This window comes from Corvus hawaiiensis, unplaced genomic scaffold (assembly GCF_020740725.1).
Source record: "Corvus hawaiiensis isolate bCorHaw1 unplaced genomic scaffold, bCorHaw1.pri.cur scaffold_32_ctg1, whole genome shotgun sequence".
Taxonomy (NCBI): Eukaryota; Metazoa; Chordata; class Aves; order Passeriformes; family Corvidae; genus Corvus; species Corvus hawaiiensis.
The window spans coordinates 3,641,217-3,659,223 of record NW_025963366.1 but is presented as its reverse complement, the minus strand read 5'-3'; the positions used below and the strand labels follow the sequence as shown (position 1 = coordinate 3,659,223).

General features: G+C 60.3%; 1 protein-coding gene across 1 annotated transcript; it reads right to left on the bottom strand.

The window, feature by feature from the left end:
• Positions 1-7,219: 7,219 nt before the first annotated feature.
• Positions 7,220-16,923, bottom strand: LOC125320983 (integrin alpha-L-like; the record flags this gene model as incomplete). Its single annotated transcript, XM_048293410.1, has 29 exons — positions 16,826-16,923; positions 16,359-16,467; positions 16,147-16,241; positions 15,548-15,606; positions 15,248-15,362; positions 14,855-14,985; positions 14,400-14,545; positions 13,790-13,937; positions 13,198-13,342; positions 12,880-12,947; positions 12,671-12,794; positions 12,120-12,268; positions 11,760-11,891; positions 11,097-11,300; positions 10,883-11,010; positions 10,151-10,278; positions 9,925-10,070; positions 9,551-9,667; positions 9,245-9,457; positions 9,050-9,163; positions 8,888-8,967; positions 8,719-8,805; positions 8,559-8,634; positions 8,372-8,488; positions 8,062-8,142; positions 7,803-7,916; positions 7,630-7,719; positions 7,368-7,478; positions 7,220-7,282 (listed from the first exon to the last, which is right to left on the bottom strand). Coding segments are annotated over exons 1-29 (3,342 nt in total), but the record flags the coding sequence as incomplete, so codon positions are not given.
• Between the last annotated feature and the right edge of the window lie 1,084 nt (positions 16,924-18,007).

Sequence of the window (18,007 nt, the reverse complement as noted above, 5' to 3'; positions counted from 1 at the left end):
GCTCTCAAATTGAACAGTACTTATACCTTAACAATTTGATGTCAAGTTGTATTCCTTTATTAAATTGTTAACATATAACTTAAAATAAACTTACATACAGGCCTAACTTAGTTAGATATCTAAGGTACTTTAACACCTAAGACAGCATAATTTCTCCCAGATTTGCTATGGCATGTGCACACAAGAAAGCACACAGATACAAAGAGTCAGTGCAAGGTACCTGTGAAAAATTCCCCTCCAAGGCACTGAAATACTCCCTGCAGATGCCTTGGCATCTTCTCACCAAAGGGAAAAGGCTGAGGCCTCCAGGAGTGGGGGCGTCGGCAGCCCAGGAGCCGTCGTCCTTCAGGGATCCCCCGAGTGCAGCCAACGGGAGAGTTCCTGGCTCACAGGGGCCCCACTCACAGGGACTTTGCTGCTCACCGCTGCTGCGGCCCAGCACAGCTCCAGGGGGTTCCTTTGGCACCCTGGGGTGGCCTTTAGTCACAACAAGGTTTCATCCTGGCCCCACTTGCGATCGGCAGCTTTCATTCAAAGTGTGAGAACAAGGATGTTGTCTAATTAAGGCAAGAAAAATAGTTACCAAGGGTGTTCATGAAGCAATCAGGAGCTCCCTACACAGCGGCACTGCCTGGAAGTTCAAGAGGAGCTTGGCCCGGGTGAGGTTCATCAAGGCTGAGGCCTAACAAGCATTTCTCAGATCATGGTGCAGCCTGGAAAAGGCAGGGGGCAAATGCACCACCACAGGGAATCCCTGGGGATTTACCTGGATCCCCCTGGGAAACTCCTGGGGAATGCATGGGACCCCCCTGGATCTTCCTGGGCCTCTTCCCATGACCCCCAGTTACAGTGTACCACAGTCCTTGTGCCTTGCATTTCCAGTGCCCCCTTTCTCAGTGTCTCCCATACTGCTATTCCCCATTCCTGATGTCTCTCTTTCCCAGCGTTCTCCATTCCCAGAGTTCCCCATTCTCGGTGTTCCCCATTCCTGGTGAGCCCTGTTACCAATGTCCCTCATTCCTGGTGTCCCCCTGCTTGCGGTGGTCTTGCATCCTAGTGTCCCCAATTCTAGGTGTCCACTTGGGGTTTGACACTGGCCCGACGCCAGGCACCCACAAGAGCCACTCGCTCACCCTCCCCTGCCACAGCTGGGCAGAGGAGAGACGGAAAAAAAGAGAACAAAGGCTTCATGAGTTGAGATAAGCACCGGGAGAAAACACTTCAAGGGCAAAACAGTCTTAACTTAAAAGTTACAAAGTGAATTTATTGCTAACAGAAATATCCTTCAGAGGAGGATAATGACAAATAAAATACGCCCTTAAAAACACCTTTTCCCCCCCAGCCCCTCCCTCCTTCCCACCGACAGCGCAGGTCACGATCGTGTCAGTTGTGCTCATCTCATGGTCACCTCATGGTCACAGTTATGGACATATCATGGTCATCTCTTGGTCACAGTAATCTCAAGATCTCATGTCAGTCAACTGATTGACATCTCTGTTGATTTCCACTGCTGAGGCACCACAACACAAGCCCATGGCTGGTCCCTGATGCGGGTGGAGCAGATGCCAAGGGTTGGTGCCATGTGTTCCAGCAGATGAACATTGGCTGGAGTTGGTCTGCAAGGATCTCGACATTGTGTTGTGATCCCATTATTAAAAGTTTTAGAGAGATGCCTCTCTCTGAATTAAGGTCCAAAGAAGACCATGTGCCAAAGCTAATAGTATGGATTTTATTTAACAGAAAATGAGAGAGAAGGAGAAAGAGAAAGAAATAGAAAAAGAGGTGGGTGGAAAGAAAGAGAGTGACAGAAAAAAATATCACCACTCTGTGGATCCCAATAGCATCCCATTGGGCCTGTTACAAATGAGACAGGAGAGCTTAGACAAGTCTCTGCCTTTGCCCAGGTTTCTGGCAGTAGGCACCAGCTTTATTGAGGCAGCCAGCACCACAGAACCCACTCTCGCTCACAAGTTCTTAAAAATGACCGATCAGGCCTATTACAACTTGAATTATTTATTGAATAGACAAAAGGAAAAAACCAGACATGAGACTTTGACAGGCTTACTTACTACACAGGATAAACAAAAGAAACACTACTGGTAGGTTTATAAGACAGTGCATGATAATAAAGGTACCTATGTTATAGCTAGTGAAGAAATAGTATAGATTAGGAGCCAATGTCACTTACCAACAAATGATAGTGGGGTGCAGAAGTCTCTTTCCTCTCAATCCCCAGGGGAAGTAACTCGATACTGACATCTCCGCGTTGAGGAGAACTCTACACACACTCAGAGTGTATAAAAGATTTCTGATTTTATGAAAATTGCAGTGCTCTTGTACAAGGCCTTAAAAACTGTCCTGTGTGTGTGGCTTTCTCAGAGTGAGGGGTTTTACAACTGAGCCGTTTTGTGTAACAGAGGATGGGTGTTCACTGCCTCTGACCAGAGGTTACATCGCACCCCCAAAATTCTCCACCTCCCCTCTTGGCTGGGGGGGTGTGTACAAGCCTGGCCTCAGTAGATGAGCCTGTGAGCTATGGCTGCCCCACCCCAAATGCAACCAGAGCTGATTTTCAGGACAGTTGCTGGGTTTGGCTTTCTGGGGGATGCTTTCTTCTCCCTCAGCCTTGTTTACTTCTCTCTAGGCCTGAGATAATTGAACAAGAGTGTCACCTTTCTGTTATCTCAGGTTCCCTTAGGCGGTGTAACTCACAGTCCGAAGTTCCCCTGAGGAGGCATCCTCAGGGAGGGGTGGGCTTCGGTGGTCGCAGCATCTTCATAGAGTTTTGCCATAATGGGCAAAAACTCCTTCAGAGCAAAGTTTAAGCCATTAAGCACAATGTTTCAGTCTCTGACACAGCAACACCATGAAGTATCTCGAGGCTTGTCCCTGATCCCAACAGGACAGGTGGGAACAAGTCGCCTGGAGAGGTTGTGGCTGCGCCATCCTTGGAGCTGCTCCGGGCCAGGTGGGGCGGAGTTTGGAACAAGCCCGGGACGTGCCCGCACTCGGCCCCCGCCGCAGCCGCCACGGCCGGGACAGCGCGGCAGAGCCCGGCCTGGGCGCCCCCCACCTCCCCCCTGCCCACGCTCCCCTCCCGGGGGCCGCCGGGGGCGAGGGGGGCGCAGGTGGGATCAGGTGGGCACTGAGGGAGCTGAGGGTTCTCCTGGCAACTGATGAGTCAGCGTGCCCTGGTTGACTGAGGATTTTTGGGGGTTATTTCAGGCCCGCCTGGTTGCTGGGCTTCAGGGACGCGCGCCCTGATCGGCTGATGCCTGTCGGGGGCTGTAGCCGCGGGTACGGGGCGTCCTGGGTGGATCGTGGGCTGCTGGGTCTGGGGGCACGGCGGGGGTGGACCTGCTCAGACCCATCAAGACTCAGATAACAGAAAGATTTCAACCCCCTCCACAGCCCCCTCCAACACCCTCACAGCCCGCCCAGGATCACCCCAACCCCCTCAAAACCTCCCAGTCACCCTATTCTGCCCCGCCCGTGCCACCAGGGGTGCAGAGGAACCGATGACACAGAGTTGGGGGTGCCAGGACCTCTACAACTCCTTTACTGCTGCTCCAAAGCGCCCCCAAAATTCGGGGAGCCAGATCCCTGGGCTGGGGGTGTGCGGGAGGTTCAGAGGGCACTGATGGGGTGCAGCGGGGCTGGGGTGGGGGTCACTGGGACGCAGCGGGAGTGGGGATGGGGCGCTCTGGTCTGGCCCAGAGCAGAGAGTGAGGGGCTGAGGTTGCAGCAGGAGCACAGGAGCCCTATGGGGAGAAAAAAGGGGGTGACAGTGGGATGCGGGGGTCCCATCCCCGGGGAGGGCGCACATCCAACATGGCCGTGGCCCCTCTGGCAGCAGTGGGGGGACCTCACCTCGCACAGGGCAGAGGGGCCACGGCCATCACCTGCAGCCTGGTGAACATGGTGCCCTCAAACAGAGAGCCCCGTGAGGACCCCCACTCCAAATCCCCCCTCACCTTCTCCCGCAGGTAGAAGCTAAGCCCCAGCGCCAGGAAGAAATCCCCAACCCCTGCCAGCATCTTGCAATGTCCAGAGGTATCTCTGGGATGCAAGGGGGTCAGGATGGGGGTTCAGCACCTCCACAGTCCCCCTCACAAACCCTCCAGGATCCCCCAAACCACCTCTCAGCCCACCCCAGGACCCTTAAAACCACCTCACAGCCTCATAAAAGCCTGTAAGACCCCTAAACTCTCTCCCAGTTACCCCCAAGACCCTCCAAACATTCTCTCAGCCTCCCCCTAAAACCCCCCAAACCATTCCACAGTCCTCCCAAAGGACTCTCCAAAGCCCCACATATGTCACCCAGAATAGCCCTAAACCTCATCCCAGCTCCTCCAAGATCATCTCAGGACCCTCCTCATAGACTAACAGCCCAATCCAGGACCTGCCAAACTCCCTCCCAGCTTCCCCCACACCCTCTCACAGCCTCTATCAGCACCCCTCAAATCCCCCACTGAGTGTCACAGCTTTCCCAGGACCACCCCAAGCACCCTCCATCCCGGGGGGAAAGTCAGTACGGGAAGGTCAGGGATCCTCCCTCTCTCTCTCCCCGGCACCGTGCCGGCTCAGAGGGTGCTCCAGGCTGACGTGCTCCACCTGGCAGGGGAAGGTGACCCCGCACCGGGAGAGGAGTTTCCAACAGTTCTCCCCCCACCCTCCCCGCTCACCCGAGAGCTCCTCACCCGCAGCCGGAAGGGCTCCCAGCACCACCAATACGGCCCCAACGCCAGGGCAGGTGTTGACACCCCAAAAGCAGCGGCGCTGTGACGCGGGAAGGTCCCCAAAGCGGCGCCGCCCCGCACGGCACTGGGAGCACCAGTCCGGACCAGTGCGGAGCGCGGGCGGGCGGCATCAGCCGTGCCCGGGCAGGGCCGGGCCCCGCGGGGCTCCCGCCCGCATTCGGCCCCCGCCGGCACAGTGTGGGGGGGCCCGGCCTGGCCGCCCCCGCCTCCCCCTCCCCAAATTCCGCTCCGGGGGGCGCTGGGGGCGGGGCGGCTCAGGCGAGCCGCACTGGGAGATGCGGATCTGCCCGGCAACTGATGAGTCATAGCCGAGACGCGCTCTGATTGGCTGAGGGCTGCCGGGGGGGTCTCTGAGGGCCCTGGGGTACTCGGGCCCGCGAGCCCACCCGGTAACTGATGACTCCTCCCGTGGCGCGCTCTGATTGGCTGAGCGCTGCTGGGCGGGGCCGCGGGGACCCCCCCCGGCTGCTCCTGGGGTGCCAGCACCTGCCCGGCGCTGGAGATGGGGGTGCTGCGGGGACCTGGGAGCCTCCCCGACTGCGGGTGAGGAGCTCTCCAGTGAGATGGGACCCCAAATTGAGAGGGGGAAGTGGGCTGTGGATTGGGGGAACGATGGGAAAGGGCTGGGAGAAGGGGGAAAAGAGGAAGCTGAGACCCCTAACAGAGCAGGAGGGGGAGTGGGACCTCCCAAACTGAGTTGGGAAGGGTGTGGGGATTGGGGGCATGATAGGAAAATTCTCAACACTAAACATCTCAGTTGTCCTCCCACATCTTCCAGTTACTCCCCAGCCCTCCCACTGAGCTACCACTTGCTCCCCATTTCACAGAATCATGGAATCGCTGAGACTGGAAAATCCCTCCAGGACCACCAAGTTCAACCAGATACCCACCCCTCCCTTGCCACCAAGTGCCACATCAAGTTGTTCCTTGAACACCTCCAAGGGATGGGGACACCTTCCTGGGCAGCCCCTTCCAATGTCTGACAACACTTTTCATGGAAAAATTCCTCCTGATGTCCAGCCTGAACTTCCCCTGGCACAGCTTGGGGCTGTTTCCTCTCCTCCTGTCCCTGTTCCCTGCGAGCAGACCCCGACCCCCCCCCCCCCCCCCCCCCGGCTGCCCCCCTCCTGTCAGGGACTTGTGCAGAGCCACAAGGTCCCCCCTGAGCCTCCTTTGCTCCAGCCTGAGCCCCTTTCCAGCTCCCTCAGCCGCTCCTGGGGCTCCAGACCCTTCCCAGCTCCATTCCCAGTTCTGGGCACATGGAAAGCCTTGATCCCTGCTCAGCAAGTTTATTTTAAAGGTACTTTATATTTAAGGTACTATTTTTTGCTGAGGTGGCACAAAGAACTCAACAAAAATTCCCAGGAGTTTAAAAAACCAACTTTACTAGCAAACTTTAGAAGATCAGGAATTTGGCAACATTTAAAACCACATTCAATCCAAATAATGCATTTCACAGAGCACTGACTGGGCAAACTCTACCCATCCAACCTCAATTATCCATGCTTCAAGAAGAGGAAATAGGGAGTAGAAAAGGAGAAGAAGAGAGAAAAAGGAAAAGAGAAAACCAAGATACAGCTACTGCCTTGGATCCAGCATGGGCTCAGCTGCTGTAAAATTCAAGGACAACAGGGACATACCACAGGTTTCTGGGGCAAGGGGTTTTATCTGCTCTGGCCTCCTGTGGCCACCTCTCCCCCCCGGTGGGGCTTCTGGTCATCTGGTCACTCTGGGGGGTCGATTGGGGTCCAGGGCTGGCTGTGGGGCAGTGCTTATCCCTCACTCCAGCCCCTCCATGTCTTTTTCGGTAGAGAGGTTAATTAGACAGAAGTGAAGGACGGGTGCTTAAAGAGCCCTCGGTGCAGGGCCTCCCCAATTCATTAACCCTGGAGGGGTTAACCAGCTTCCGAGGGGGGTAACCCCACCTTGTTGGGGTTAATTAGCCCTGGGGGGGTTAATGAGCTGGGGACGTTAATTAGCCCAGTAGGGTATAATTTGTCCCAGGGGAGTTAATCGTGTCCCTACTGGGAGGGGGTGGGGCCTGCACTGCTACCTGTACACCCTGGGCCCCTCCCCCACTGCTGACCCCTTCCCCCCCAGAGGCCCACAAGAGAGGGCAGGAGGCTCCTCTCCCACGTCCAGGTCCCTTTTGGAGAGGCGGAGGGTCAGGGTGGTCGATCTGCCCCCTCCCCCACGCTTTTCTCAGGGCTTTCCAGTAAAAGCAGCGAAGAAAAACAGGCAGAGTCGTTATGGTGGGGGAGGGGCTTTAGAACGTTTTATTGGGGTGGGGGATGGGTTTGAAACCCCTTCGGAGGAGAGGGAAGGGGCCCAGAACCAGAACGCTTTCCAGGCTGGGAGAGGGAAGGGGCAGGTCAGGAGGGTGGGTCTCCCCCTTCGGGGGTTTCCCCACTTGGGGGGCTCCCCTCTCCCTCCCACTGCCCTCCCCCTTCCTCCTCCTCTTCTCCCTCCCGCTCCCCCTCCTGCTCCATCCGCTCCCGGTAGTTCCTCCTGAAGAAGCCGCACTGTGGAAGAGGGGTGGGTAAGAATGGGGGAGGGACCCCAAGAGTGGGGTTCACCCCTCCCCCCATCGCAAAACTCCCCCCCCACCTTGGCGAGGCCGAGGGAGATGAGGAGGAGGAGGAGGAGCCCCCCCACCCCTCCTCCCATGTAGACGGGGAGGGGATCGACTTCCCACAGCAGCTCCACCTTGGTCACTCCCTAAAACGAGCGGGCTTGGGGGAGGGGCTGTCCCAACTTCCAGGGCAGCCGCTCCCCACCCATTACCGGCACACGCCAGAGGGGGGGCGTGGCCTCCCCACACGGCCCCCTTCCCCCTGCCCATCCCAGAGCCCGCCCCCCGCCCCATTACCTGCGCTCGGAGGAGTTGGGGCGCGGCCGCCAGAAGGGGCAGGGGCAGCGTGAGCCAGAGGGCGGAGCAAAACTGGGAGTGGGCGGGTCCCTGCGGTGGGGGAGGGGTCAGAGGGGTGGGGCTCTGGGAGTGGGGGAAGGGCTACAGGAGGACGGACGGGTGGGGAGGGGTACCTGGCTGTGGGGGAGGGGCTGCAGGACAGCGCTGACCGTGATCCTTGCGGGGTTCGCCGGGGTCAAGAGGGTCGGGGGGCAGCGGAACAGCTGCAGGTGGGGCGTGGAGCAGGCCTAGGGGAGGGAGGGGTGGGGCCCTGAGTCAGAGCCCAGCCAGTGCCCCACAAGTGCCGGGCCGCCAGAGCACCTCCACTAGATCCCCCTGCCCCTGAGCATCCCCCCGCACCCTGCGATCAGAGTCCCCAGCCTCCCCCCTCACCTGGGCGATGCTCCTGTTCAGCTCCTGACCCACAGAGTCTCCCAGCTCCAGCTCCACAGCCACACAGGGGCTCCCTGGTTCCTATGGGGCAGTGGGTGAGTTTGGGGATAGGGGATCACTAGGGACAGGGGGGGAGTGAGGGGATAGGGGGTCATTTGAGGGCAGGAGGTATTTTTGGGGCAGGAGGTCATTTAGGGGGTGGGGGGGTCACAGGGGGCAGGGGGGAGAGTGGGGATCAGAAGGGAGTTTTGCCCCCTGTATTTGGGGGAAGGACTCTGGGGAGTGCTATTGGGCAGAGGTCCCCACTCACCACTCGCACTTGGGAGGCAGCCATGGCCACGCCGTGGGGCAGCACATGGGGCAGGAGGACAAAGGGTGTCACCTGTGGTTTGGGGCTGCCCTGGGGGGGTGGCCAGAGAAGTTCCACCTGTGGGGCAGAACTGGGGGTCAGGGCTGTGGGGGCAGCAGGATGGGGGGGAGTCACTTAGGGGGTTCACCTGATAGTGGTGCTGCACCGTCTTGTTGTGGGGCTGGGGAGGGGTGAAGTTTAAGTGGTGGGTGGAATCTTCTTGCCTGTGTGTGGGGCGGGGGGGATCAGTGGGGCCCGGCTGCCTGGGTCCCCCCTGAATCCATGGAGCAGGAATGTGTGGGGCTTACCAGGAGGCCACAAGGTCAAGGGCAAAGTGGACAGGGATGTCCCAGGAGTCCGTGTTGTCCCCGAGGGTGATGTTGGGCTCGTTATTGCTGTGGGGCAGGTGAGATCCACAGACATCACCTCCCTGCCCAACAGTGCCCCACAGACCCCTCCCCACCCCATGGACCCCACCTGCTCACAGTTGCGGTCAGCCCCAGGGATTGTCCCCATGAGGCATTTTGCTGAAGGTCAAAGGTCACCTCCACCAGCACCTGACACGGAGCAGAGTTGGGGTGTCTCGGGGGGCTGTCCCATAGCGACCCCTGCCCCCCAGCGCTGCCCCCCAGCTCTTACCTGCCAGCCAGAGCGGAGGACGGGGCAGCTGAGGTTGCAAGTGAGGCCCCACGGCTGCCCCTCGAAGCCCTGGGAGTCCCAGCAGTGGATGGGCATCGGCACCAGAGTCGAGGCCTGGGGGAGATATGGGGCTGGGATCTGAGGGGCCTGAACACCTGTGTCCTTCCCCATCCCATATTTTGGGGTCCCACATACCTGGCTGGCTCGGGCCCGCCGGAAAGAGACCCCCAGGAGGTGGTTCACTTGTAGGGCCACCCCATAGGCATCTTCCCCCCTGTTCTTCACAATCAACAGAACCCCCAGTTCGGCACTAGGGACCCCCAAAACAGCTGCACCCCTTGGCACCACCTTGACCCCCAAGTCGGCTTCGCACACCTCGTCAGCCCCACAGTTCTGCTCAAAAGGGATCTATGGGGCAGGGAAGAAAGGGGACATGTTAATTTTGGGGGACCCCACCACCCTCCCATTGCATCCCACATCCCAGCCCCACTGTGGTGTTACCTCAGCCCAGGTGGGGGGGGCACTGCTGGGGTGCAGGATGTGCCCTGGTGGGTCCCTATGGGGCAAGGTGATGGTGACAGTGACACGGATTGGGGTGACGAAGTCCTCAAGGCAGGGCTGGAGCACAAGCGACAGAAGGTTGGAGGGCACCCCAGAAGTGGGGGACAGCACCCCCAGCCACACCCCAGAAGTGTCAGTCCCCCACCCCCAAGGGTATGTCCCACCCCCCAAGTGCTGGTTCCCCTCTGCCCCCCAAGTGTGGGTTCTGGCCCCTTCTCAAAGGTGGATCCCACCCCCTAAGTGTCGGTCCTACCCCCACCACAAAATTGGATCCCACCCCCCAAGTGTGGGTCCTGCCCCATGTGGGTCCCTACCAGCACCCTCAGCGCCTCCTGCTGGCAACTCTGCCCTGGCTGCATCTCCCCGGCCCAGCTCTGCTGCCCCTCCCCAAAATGCCCCCGACCTTGTGCCCGCTGGGGGTCAACGTCCGCCTGGAACGTCACCGGGGTCACCAGGTCACCTAGAGATCAAGAGCGAGGCAAAAGGTCAGCGGTTGCCGCAGCACTTCCTGGAGGCCCTCGCGTGCACCCCTCCCCGGACCTGGGGGGCGCAGGCAGAGGCGGAAGGTCACAGTGCTGGCGGTGACATTGGAACAGTCGACCCAGCGGGTCGGGATCACAGGGGGTTCAAAGGTCAGGTGGGGGGTGACCCTCAGCACTGGGCGGGACCTGCAAGGGAAAAGACGTGAGGGAGGGGATACATCAGGGGTGGCACTGGTTGTGTCACCACCTCCCTCTCCCCCCATGTCCCCCGGTGTCCCTCCCTCTGGACCCACCCCCAAGTTCTCATCCCCACTCCCATGTCCCCATCTCTGCCCCATCTACCCATGTCCCTGTTCCCACCCCATCTCCATGTCCCCATCTCCACCCCTAATGTACCCATCCCCATGTTCCTGTTCCCATCACCTTCCCTGTTTCCACCCCAATGTTCTCATCCTTGACTGTGTCCCCATCCCATCATCACCATCCATGTCCCCATGACTCCATCCCTTGTCTCCACCCCCATATTCCCATCTCCATAAAACCATCACCACCTGTGTCCCCACCCACAATGTCCCTTCCCGACTCCTTCTCCATACTCACATCCTCATCACTGTCTTTGTGTCCCCACCCATGTCCCCCTTTCCATTCCCATGTTCTTGTCCCCAAGCCTGGGCCCCCATCACTCTTCCCACAACTTCAACCTCATGTCCCCATCACCATCCCTGTCCCTACCCACATATCCCCATTTCCTCACCCTCACCCCTGTGTCCCCCATGACCCCCCATGTCACCTCATTACCACGACGTGTCCCTCCATCCCCACTGCCATATCTACCAGTCCATCCCCTGTGAGGTCCAGGCCACCAGCAACCGCCTGCCCGAAAAAACGCCCCAGGGCCACCACTTTCCCCTGCAACCTCTGGGGGGGAGGGGACACTCTTAGCCACCTGATGTCCCCTCCCCTGCAGGGGGCAGGTCTGCTCCCCCTCATTCCCCAGCTCCTACCTGTCGGGGGAAGGGCTTCACTCCCCCAGGGCACCCCGAAAAGATGTAGACAGCCCCACATTCCTCGTCCTCCAGGGGGGCTCCCACAGCCACCTCGGGCAGGTTGTCACCATCCAGGTCTCCCAGAGTGGCCAAGGATGCCCCAAAACGGCCCAAGGGGTGACCTGAGGCACCCCAAAGCTCCCCAGAGGGATGCAGGGCATCCTGGGGGAACAAGGACATTGTGGGAGTCAACCCCAGTCCCATGGACCTCAGATTGGACCTGGCCCCCACCTTTAGGTTACCCTGCATCACCCCTGTTCCACGGACCTTGGGTCAGGGTCACCATAGTCACCCTATGACCTTGAGTTTCGGTCATTCTGGTCACCCCATTGTCCCCAAGCTGGTGGCACCATGTTGACCCCATGCTTTTGGTTTGGGGTCACCCTGGCCACCTCATGACCCTGGTAACTCTGGGTTGGTGTCACCACTGGTCACTCCAGTCCCATGTCCCTAAGACTGGGGTGACCAGGGTGTCACCCTGGTCAGCCCCATCCCATGGTCCTTGGCTTGAGGCCACCATGGTCACCCAATATCCCTGGGTTGGCGTCCCCCTATAGCAACGTGCCCCCCCCCAAGTGTTCCCAGGGTTGGTGGTGGCCCCAGGGGCAGTGCCCCCCTTACCTCCTTCCACGTGTACACGTGCACCCGTCCTCCCCGCTGCCCATCATAGTGGCTGGGGGCCCCCACTAGCAATGCCACTGTCACCCCACCCTGGTCCAGCGTGCAGAGGGTGGCCCCAAAATAGGACCCCACCTGTGGGGAGACATCTGTGTCACTGGGTAGGCACATCCATGGGGACCTCCCCAAAGTAGGACCCCACCTGCAGGGTGACATGTGTTGCCTGGGAGAGGGTGGGGACACCCATGGGACCCCTCCCCCACAGCACAGAGGGTTGCCCTGAATTAGGACCTCACCTGTGCGAGGACATCTGTGTCACCTGGGGGAAGTGGGGACACTCAAGGAACCCTGTCCCCACCATACCTGCTCCCCAACGAGGGTCTGCAGCACTTGCCAGTCCCCAGTAGCTCTGGACACCTCGAAGAGGACCATCCCCCCCACGTGGAGGTGACGGGGTGCCCCTGCAGCCACCAGTACCCGGGCAGGGATGTGCAGCCCAATCACCGAGTAGCCTGGGGGAGGGGGGGTTACCAGGGTCACCAGGGTCAACCTGGTTCCCAAGGTGGGGGACACCTTGGCCACCCCATGTCCCTGGATTGGGGTCACCAGGGTCAAGGTGGTCACCAAGGTGTGCTGACCTGGTCACTCTGTGCTTTGGGATGGAGTCACCATGGTCACCCTGGGTTGGGGTCACCATGATGACCTGGTTCTCAAGCTGGGGTCACCTGAGTCTCCCCACAGCCCTGAGATGCCACCATAGTCAACCTGGTCCGTGGTTGGGTCCTGACCCACCACCATGATTCCACCCACACTGCCCCTCCCCCAGGATCTACCCCCCCACTAACTCCTCTGCCCCTCATCTATTATCCCTCCTCCATCCATATAACCCCTCCCCCCTAATTAACACTTCTCACCTAGGTATCCCTCAGAACCGCTCTTGTTCAGGTGGGGGTTGGGCACGAAGGTCTCATTCTCTTGCAGCTCCAGCAGCCCCCCCGCTCCGTTATCGGCCCCCACCGCCCCCGTCACCCGCCGGCCCTGGGGGGAGGGAGGACCACATGAGCACGAGGAACCCCCACCCCCACCCTCAACCTGACACTCAACCTCCTCGCCCCCTTCCCACCTGGATGACATCAACACTGATCCCGCTGGAGCACATCTCCAGGTGAAAGCTGTGCAGCTGGGTGGTACCTGGGGGGGAGAGGCGAGAGAGGACTGGGAGTGTTGGAGATAGATGTGGGGGAGGTATTAATTAGGGTGAGGGAGGGGTTAATTGGGGTGGGGTGCATGCCCCAACTGGTTTTGGGTCCCCTCCATGTCACAGCTGTGTTACTGGGGGGGGGGGGGGGGGGAGGCATTAATTTGGGGCGGAAGCAGGGTGGGGTGTCAGGTACCCTGAATGTTGGCTGGTTGGGGTGGGGGAGGGGTGGTGTTGGGGTACCCTCGATGTCATAGAGCCGCGCCTGCAGCTCCTGGAAGAGGCTCTGGAGCTGCTCGAAGCTCTTGAGCACCTGCACGAAGCCAGGCCCGGAGGCAAATTGCTGCAGGTACAGCTGCGTGTTGGGGCTGTTGAAGTTATTCCCCACCTGGCCGGGGGAGACACCGGGTGTTACTGGGACAGGGGGGCCATTGCACATTCCCTCCATCTGCCACGCCCTCAGGATGAGCAGCCACGGCCGCGCCCACCCAGGGCCGTGCCCACCATGATGACACCCACCCAAGAGCCATTCTGCCACACCCAAACCCTCAAATGGCCACGCCCATAACCCACACCCGCCTACACCCACCGTTACAACCCATTGCCACTCCCACCACTGGTCGTGCTCCCCGTGACCACCCCGTGACCACCCCGTGACCAAGCCCGCCCCCCCCACACCTACTCACGGTAATGCCCACCCGTGACCACCTCCGCACGACGGCCACGCCCGCACCACCACCAGCCCCACCATGACCGCGCCCGCCATGCCCGCTCTGCCCTGCCTGGTCCGCCACGACCACACCCTCATGGCCACGCCCACCCCGGCCACGCCCACCCCGATGACGTAGCGGTGGATGCCGCGCTCCTCGGCCGCGCGCACGCTGCTCTCCGTGTCGCTGTCGGTGGCGTCGCCGTCCGTGATCAGCACCAGCACCCGCCGCGCCGCCGGCCGCGCCCCCCGCCGCTCTGAGAACAGCGTCTGCCTGCACAGAGCGCCGTGGGTGCTGCACGTGGGGCTGGGGGGCCACCGGCGGGCGCAGGGGGTCATTCTGGGAGCCCGGGGGGTAGCGGGGGTGAAGAGGGTGCAGCAGAGGAACAGTGGGGTGCTGGGTGCTGGTGGGGAGCAGCTCAGGGTCAACAGTGGGGCACATGTGGGTGCTGGAGGGTGGCAGTGGGGTGCAGGGGGCACAAGGGTGGTTCCGGGGGACAGAGTGGGGTGCTATGAGTGTGGTGCCCTGCTGTGGGGTGGCAGTGGGGCACAGGGGTGGCATTAGGAGGGCACTAGGGTGGCAGTAGGGTGGCAGGGGATTCAGTGGGGCAGCTGGGGTGCTGGAGGGTGGTGAGCAGGAGCAGAGGATGGTGTGGGGCAGCAGTGGGGCATAAGGGGTGGCTGTGGGGCAGCTGAGGGGCAGCTATGGGGTGCAGTGGGGCAGGCCGTGTCTCACACAACGAAGCCGATGGCAGCAAAGGTGTCAGTGAGGCCCCCACGCTGTCTCAGCCCCCGCAGCAGCTCCCGAGGCCGCGGCTTGGCCACAAATTCCTCCAACGTGAACACAGGCTGCACCCCATCCGAGAACTGCACTGCCCCGAACTGCCCACGTGGAGCACTGTCAGCGCCCACCCTGCCGGGGCCGTGGGCCCAGAGCCCCCGATAGCCTCCTACTGCCCCTGAACCCCTATAGTGTTTCCTATAGCCCCCCACGGTCCCCATTCCCCCATAATGTTCCCTATAGCCCCTAGCCCCCTATAGTGCCCCCATGGCCCCCATCCCCCACGGTGTTCCCTATAGCCCTCATCTCCCATAGTGCCCCTACAGCCCCTGTACTCCCCCCACTTCCCCCTCTGTAACACCCCCAGAACTCCCACCCCCCTGCACCCCCCACAGCCCTCCCGGGCGTACATGGATGGAGGTGTTCTCTAGCTTCTCCATCACGTCCACCATGAAGTCCCGGATGGCCCCAAACTGGGAGGGGCTCATGCTGCTGGAGCCGTCGAACAGGAACACCAGGTCCACCGGGGCCCGCTGGCAGCCTGGGGTCATGGGGGGGTCACTGGGGGCGTCACCACTGGGGGGGGGGGGAGGGCCACGGGGAATGGCTCAGTGGCCCCAGCAGTCAGCCAGGGCCATCCTGTGTCCATGATGGCCTCCATGGGTCAACCATGGTCTCTATGTGTCAATCCTGGGTCAGCCATGGGTCAAGCCCCAAGGTCAATCATCATGGCCACCATGGGTCAGCCATGGGTTCACCACACTCTCCATGGGTTGGGGGCCATCTCTGGGGTGGCCCCTCACCTTGACGTCCGGGCATCAGCTCCTGCCGCAGTCTCAGCTGAGGGTCGAGCAGGAGGCAGACCCCGCTCACGTACATGTTGCGGTCGCAGACGTGGGTGAAGCCCGGGCCACACGCCTGGGGAGCGGCGAGAAAGGAGCAGAGGGTGGGGCTGAGAGGGGAAGGGGCGGGGAGGGGCTGAGGGTGGGGCTGAGAGGGGAAGGGGCGGGGTGGGACAGAGGGTGGGGCTGAGAGGGGAAGGGGTGGGGTGGGACAGAGGGTGGGGCTGAGAGGGGAAGGGGCGGGGGGACTGTTGGACTCACGATGGTGCCGTCGCCATCCCGGGCCAAGGCCATTCCGATGTGTGTCCGGGTGCTATTCCCTGGGGACAGCTCTTAATCCTAATCCCACCCCAACCGCACCCTAACCCTGCCTTGATCCTGCCCTAATCCCACCCCTCTCCATTTTAAATCACACCCCGTGCAATCCTAGCTCCAGCACCCATTCTAACCCTGCCCTAATCTCACACTAATCTTGCTCCCACTCTAATCCTGCTCTCACTCTAATCCCACCCCTAAAACCACCCTACCCTCCACCCACACCCACCCCTACCACCATCTCACCCTAATCCCACCTCCATTCTAATCCCATCCCCAAATACTTTCCACCCCAACCCTAATTCCATCCCAATCCCACCCTAATCCCACCCCACTCCCACTTCACCCCAATCCCATCCCAATCCTGCCCTAATCCCACCCTTAAAATACACCTGCACCCCCACCCACCCCTACCCTAATCTCAATCAAATCCACCCTAATTCCACTTCAATCCTACTTCTAATCCTACTGCATCCCTACTTCTAATTCCACCCTATGCCCACCCCTACTTCCACCCCAGTCCCTCCTAATCCCGCCATTCCCACCTTCCAGCTCCACCTCCCGGCACTCTCCACTCTGCACCACACACTGGAACAGCCGCCCCCCATCTCTGACCTCTGATGGGGCCCCCACCAGCACCCTGGAGAGAGAGGGTTATTTCAGCCCCCCGGGATCCCCAGGTGCTGAAATATCCCGGGGCCCTGGGAGGGGCCCCACAATTGGGGTGACTCAGATGTCCAGGGTCCCCATCTCCTACCGGGCCCCGTCCAGCGGCAGCACTTGGTGCCCAAAGCTCCGGCTCCCACCAGTGGTCAGGACCTGATGTGGGGCCGGGTGGATGCTGAAGGCTCCGATGTGGGGCAGCTCTATAGGGCAGAGAGGGGGATGGGTGAGAGACAGCCCCTTGCCCCACACAGTTCCCCCAGACTGACACAGCGAGGGGACCTAGGTGTCCAGGACCCACGAGTGGGGGGACCCAAGTCTGGGACCCATAAATTAAGGGTCCCAGGTCTCTGAGCCCCACAAGGTGAGGGGAACCCAGCATCCGCTTCTCATGGCGCCAATATGGGGCCCTACTTCCTCCCCCGAGCGTGGGAAGGATCTGGGCATGCAAGTGCTCCTCCCCCACCCGCAGTTGGTCAGGGACCTTCATCTCCCACCTGCTGTGGGACAGGAACCCCCTTTCCCCCCCTCCAGGGGTCAGGGCCCCAAGTCCCCCCATACCGGCCACCAGAGCCCCGATGATGATGCCAACGATGTGCCCCAGAGCCGCCATGCTGTCACCACTCTGGTGTCACTGCACGCCCCGGATTTCCTGTGACAAATGGGTGAAAAACATCCCACACAGAACCCAGGGCCCCAGGCAGACAGAGCTCGGGGGGGGACAGGATGGGAGACAGAAACGGGGGGGAGACAGAAATGGGGGGGGCAGGCATCTGAGACCCAGAACTGGGGGTCCCCAGGCTGCCAGGACTTACCTGTCACCACTGGGGGGGTCAGCAAGGGCTGTTGCTGTAGGGGGGGTTGGGTTGGGTTATGCCAGGGGTTGTATCGGGTGTTGGGATTGAGTTGGGGGTCACGCTGGCGGTTGAGCTGGGAATGACTGGGGGTCATGCTGAGGGGTGTGAGGGGGGTTGGGGGCTTGTGGGGGGTGACCCCAGCCAGACGCCAGGTGCTCCCAAAATCGCTCTGTCACTCCCCTCCTCACTTGGACAAGGGAGAGAAAATAGAATGTGCATTCCAGTGCTGGGATGGGGAGGGGGGATTTGAGTTTGAGGTTGGGATATGTGGGGTGATAGAGGAGCAGGAATTGGGCTTTGAGAGAACAGGCCAGGCTGTGGGAAACTTCGAGGCATCAGCAAACTGTAAGGTAACCACAGACTGGGGTTTGAAGCAGCAACCAGTCAGGGCAGGGAGACGTCAGTAAATCTTGGCACAACTTGTGGTCAGAGAGATTTGGGAAGCAGCAGATGGTTAAAGTGTGCAGAGAAACAGCACAAGCATAGGGCAGTGTAGGACAGTCTTTGGCAGAGACAACCAAGGGCCTTGGTGGGGCTGGGCACCCCCACATTTTCCAGCTGTAACAAGTACCTCTGACTCCTGCTTTTACCAGAACCCAGGGATGGTCTCCTTTCCTGGTCATGGCCTCATTGGGCTCTTCAGTGATGACCCTGAGTGGGGCCAGTCAAACCCTCAGAGTCTTGGGGGTTGTTGCTGACTTTGACTTCTCAGGAGTTTCAGCTTCCCAAACGTGCAGTTCAGGGATTTGGCACCACAGGGTGCAGGAACACGCCAAGTGCCTGAACAAGCCTCAGCTCCAGGTGGGATTTCCTCAGTTCCCCAGTTCTTATGCAGTTAATTGGAGCAGTTTCACAAGTGCTGTCAGAGTGAAAAACTGTGAAATTA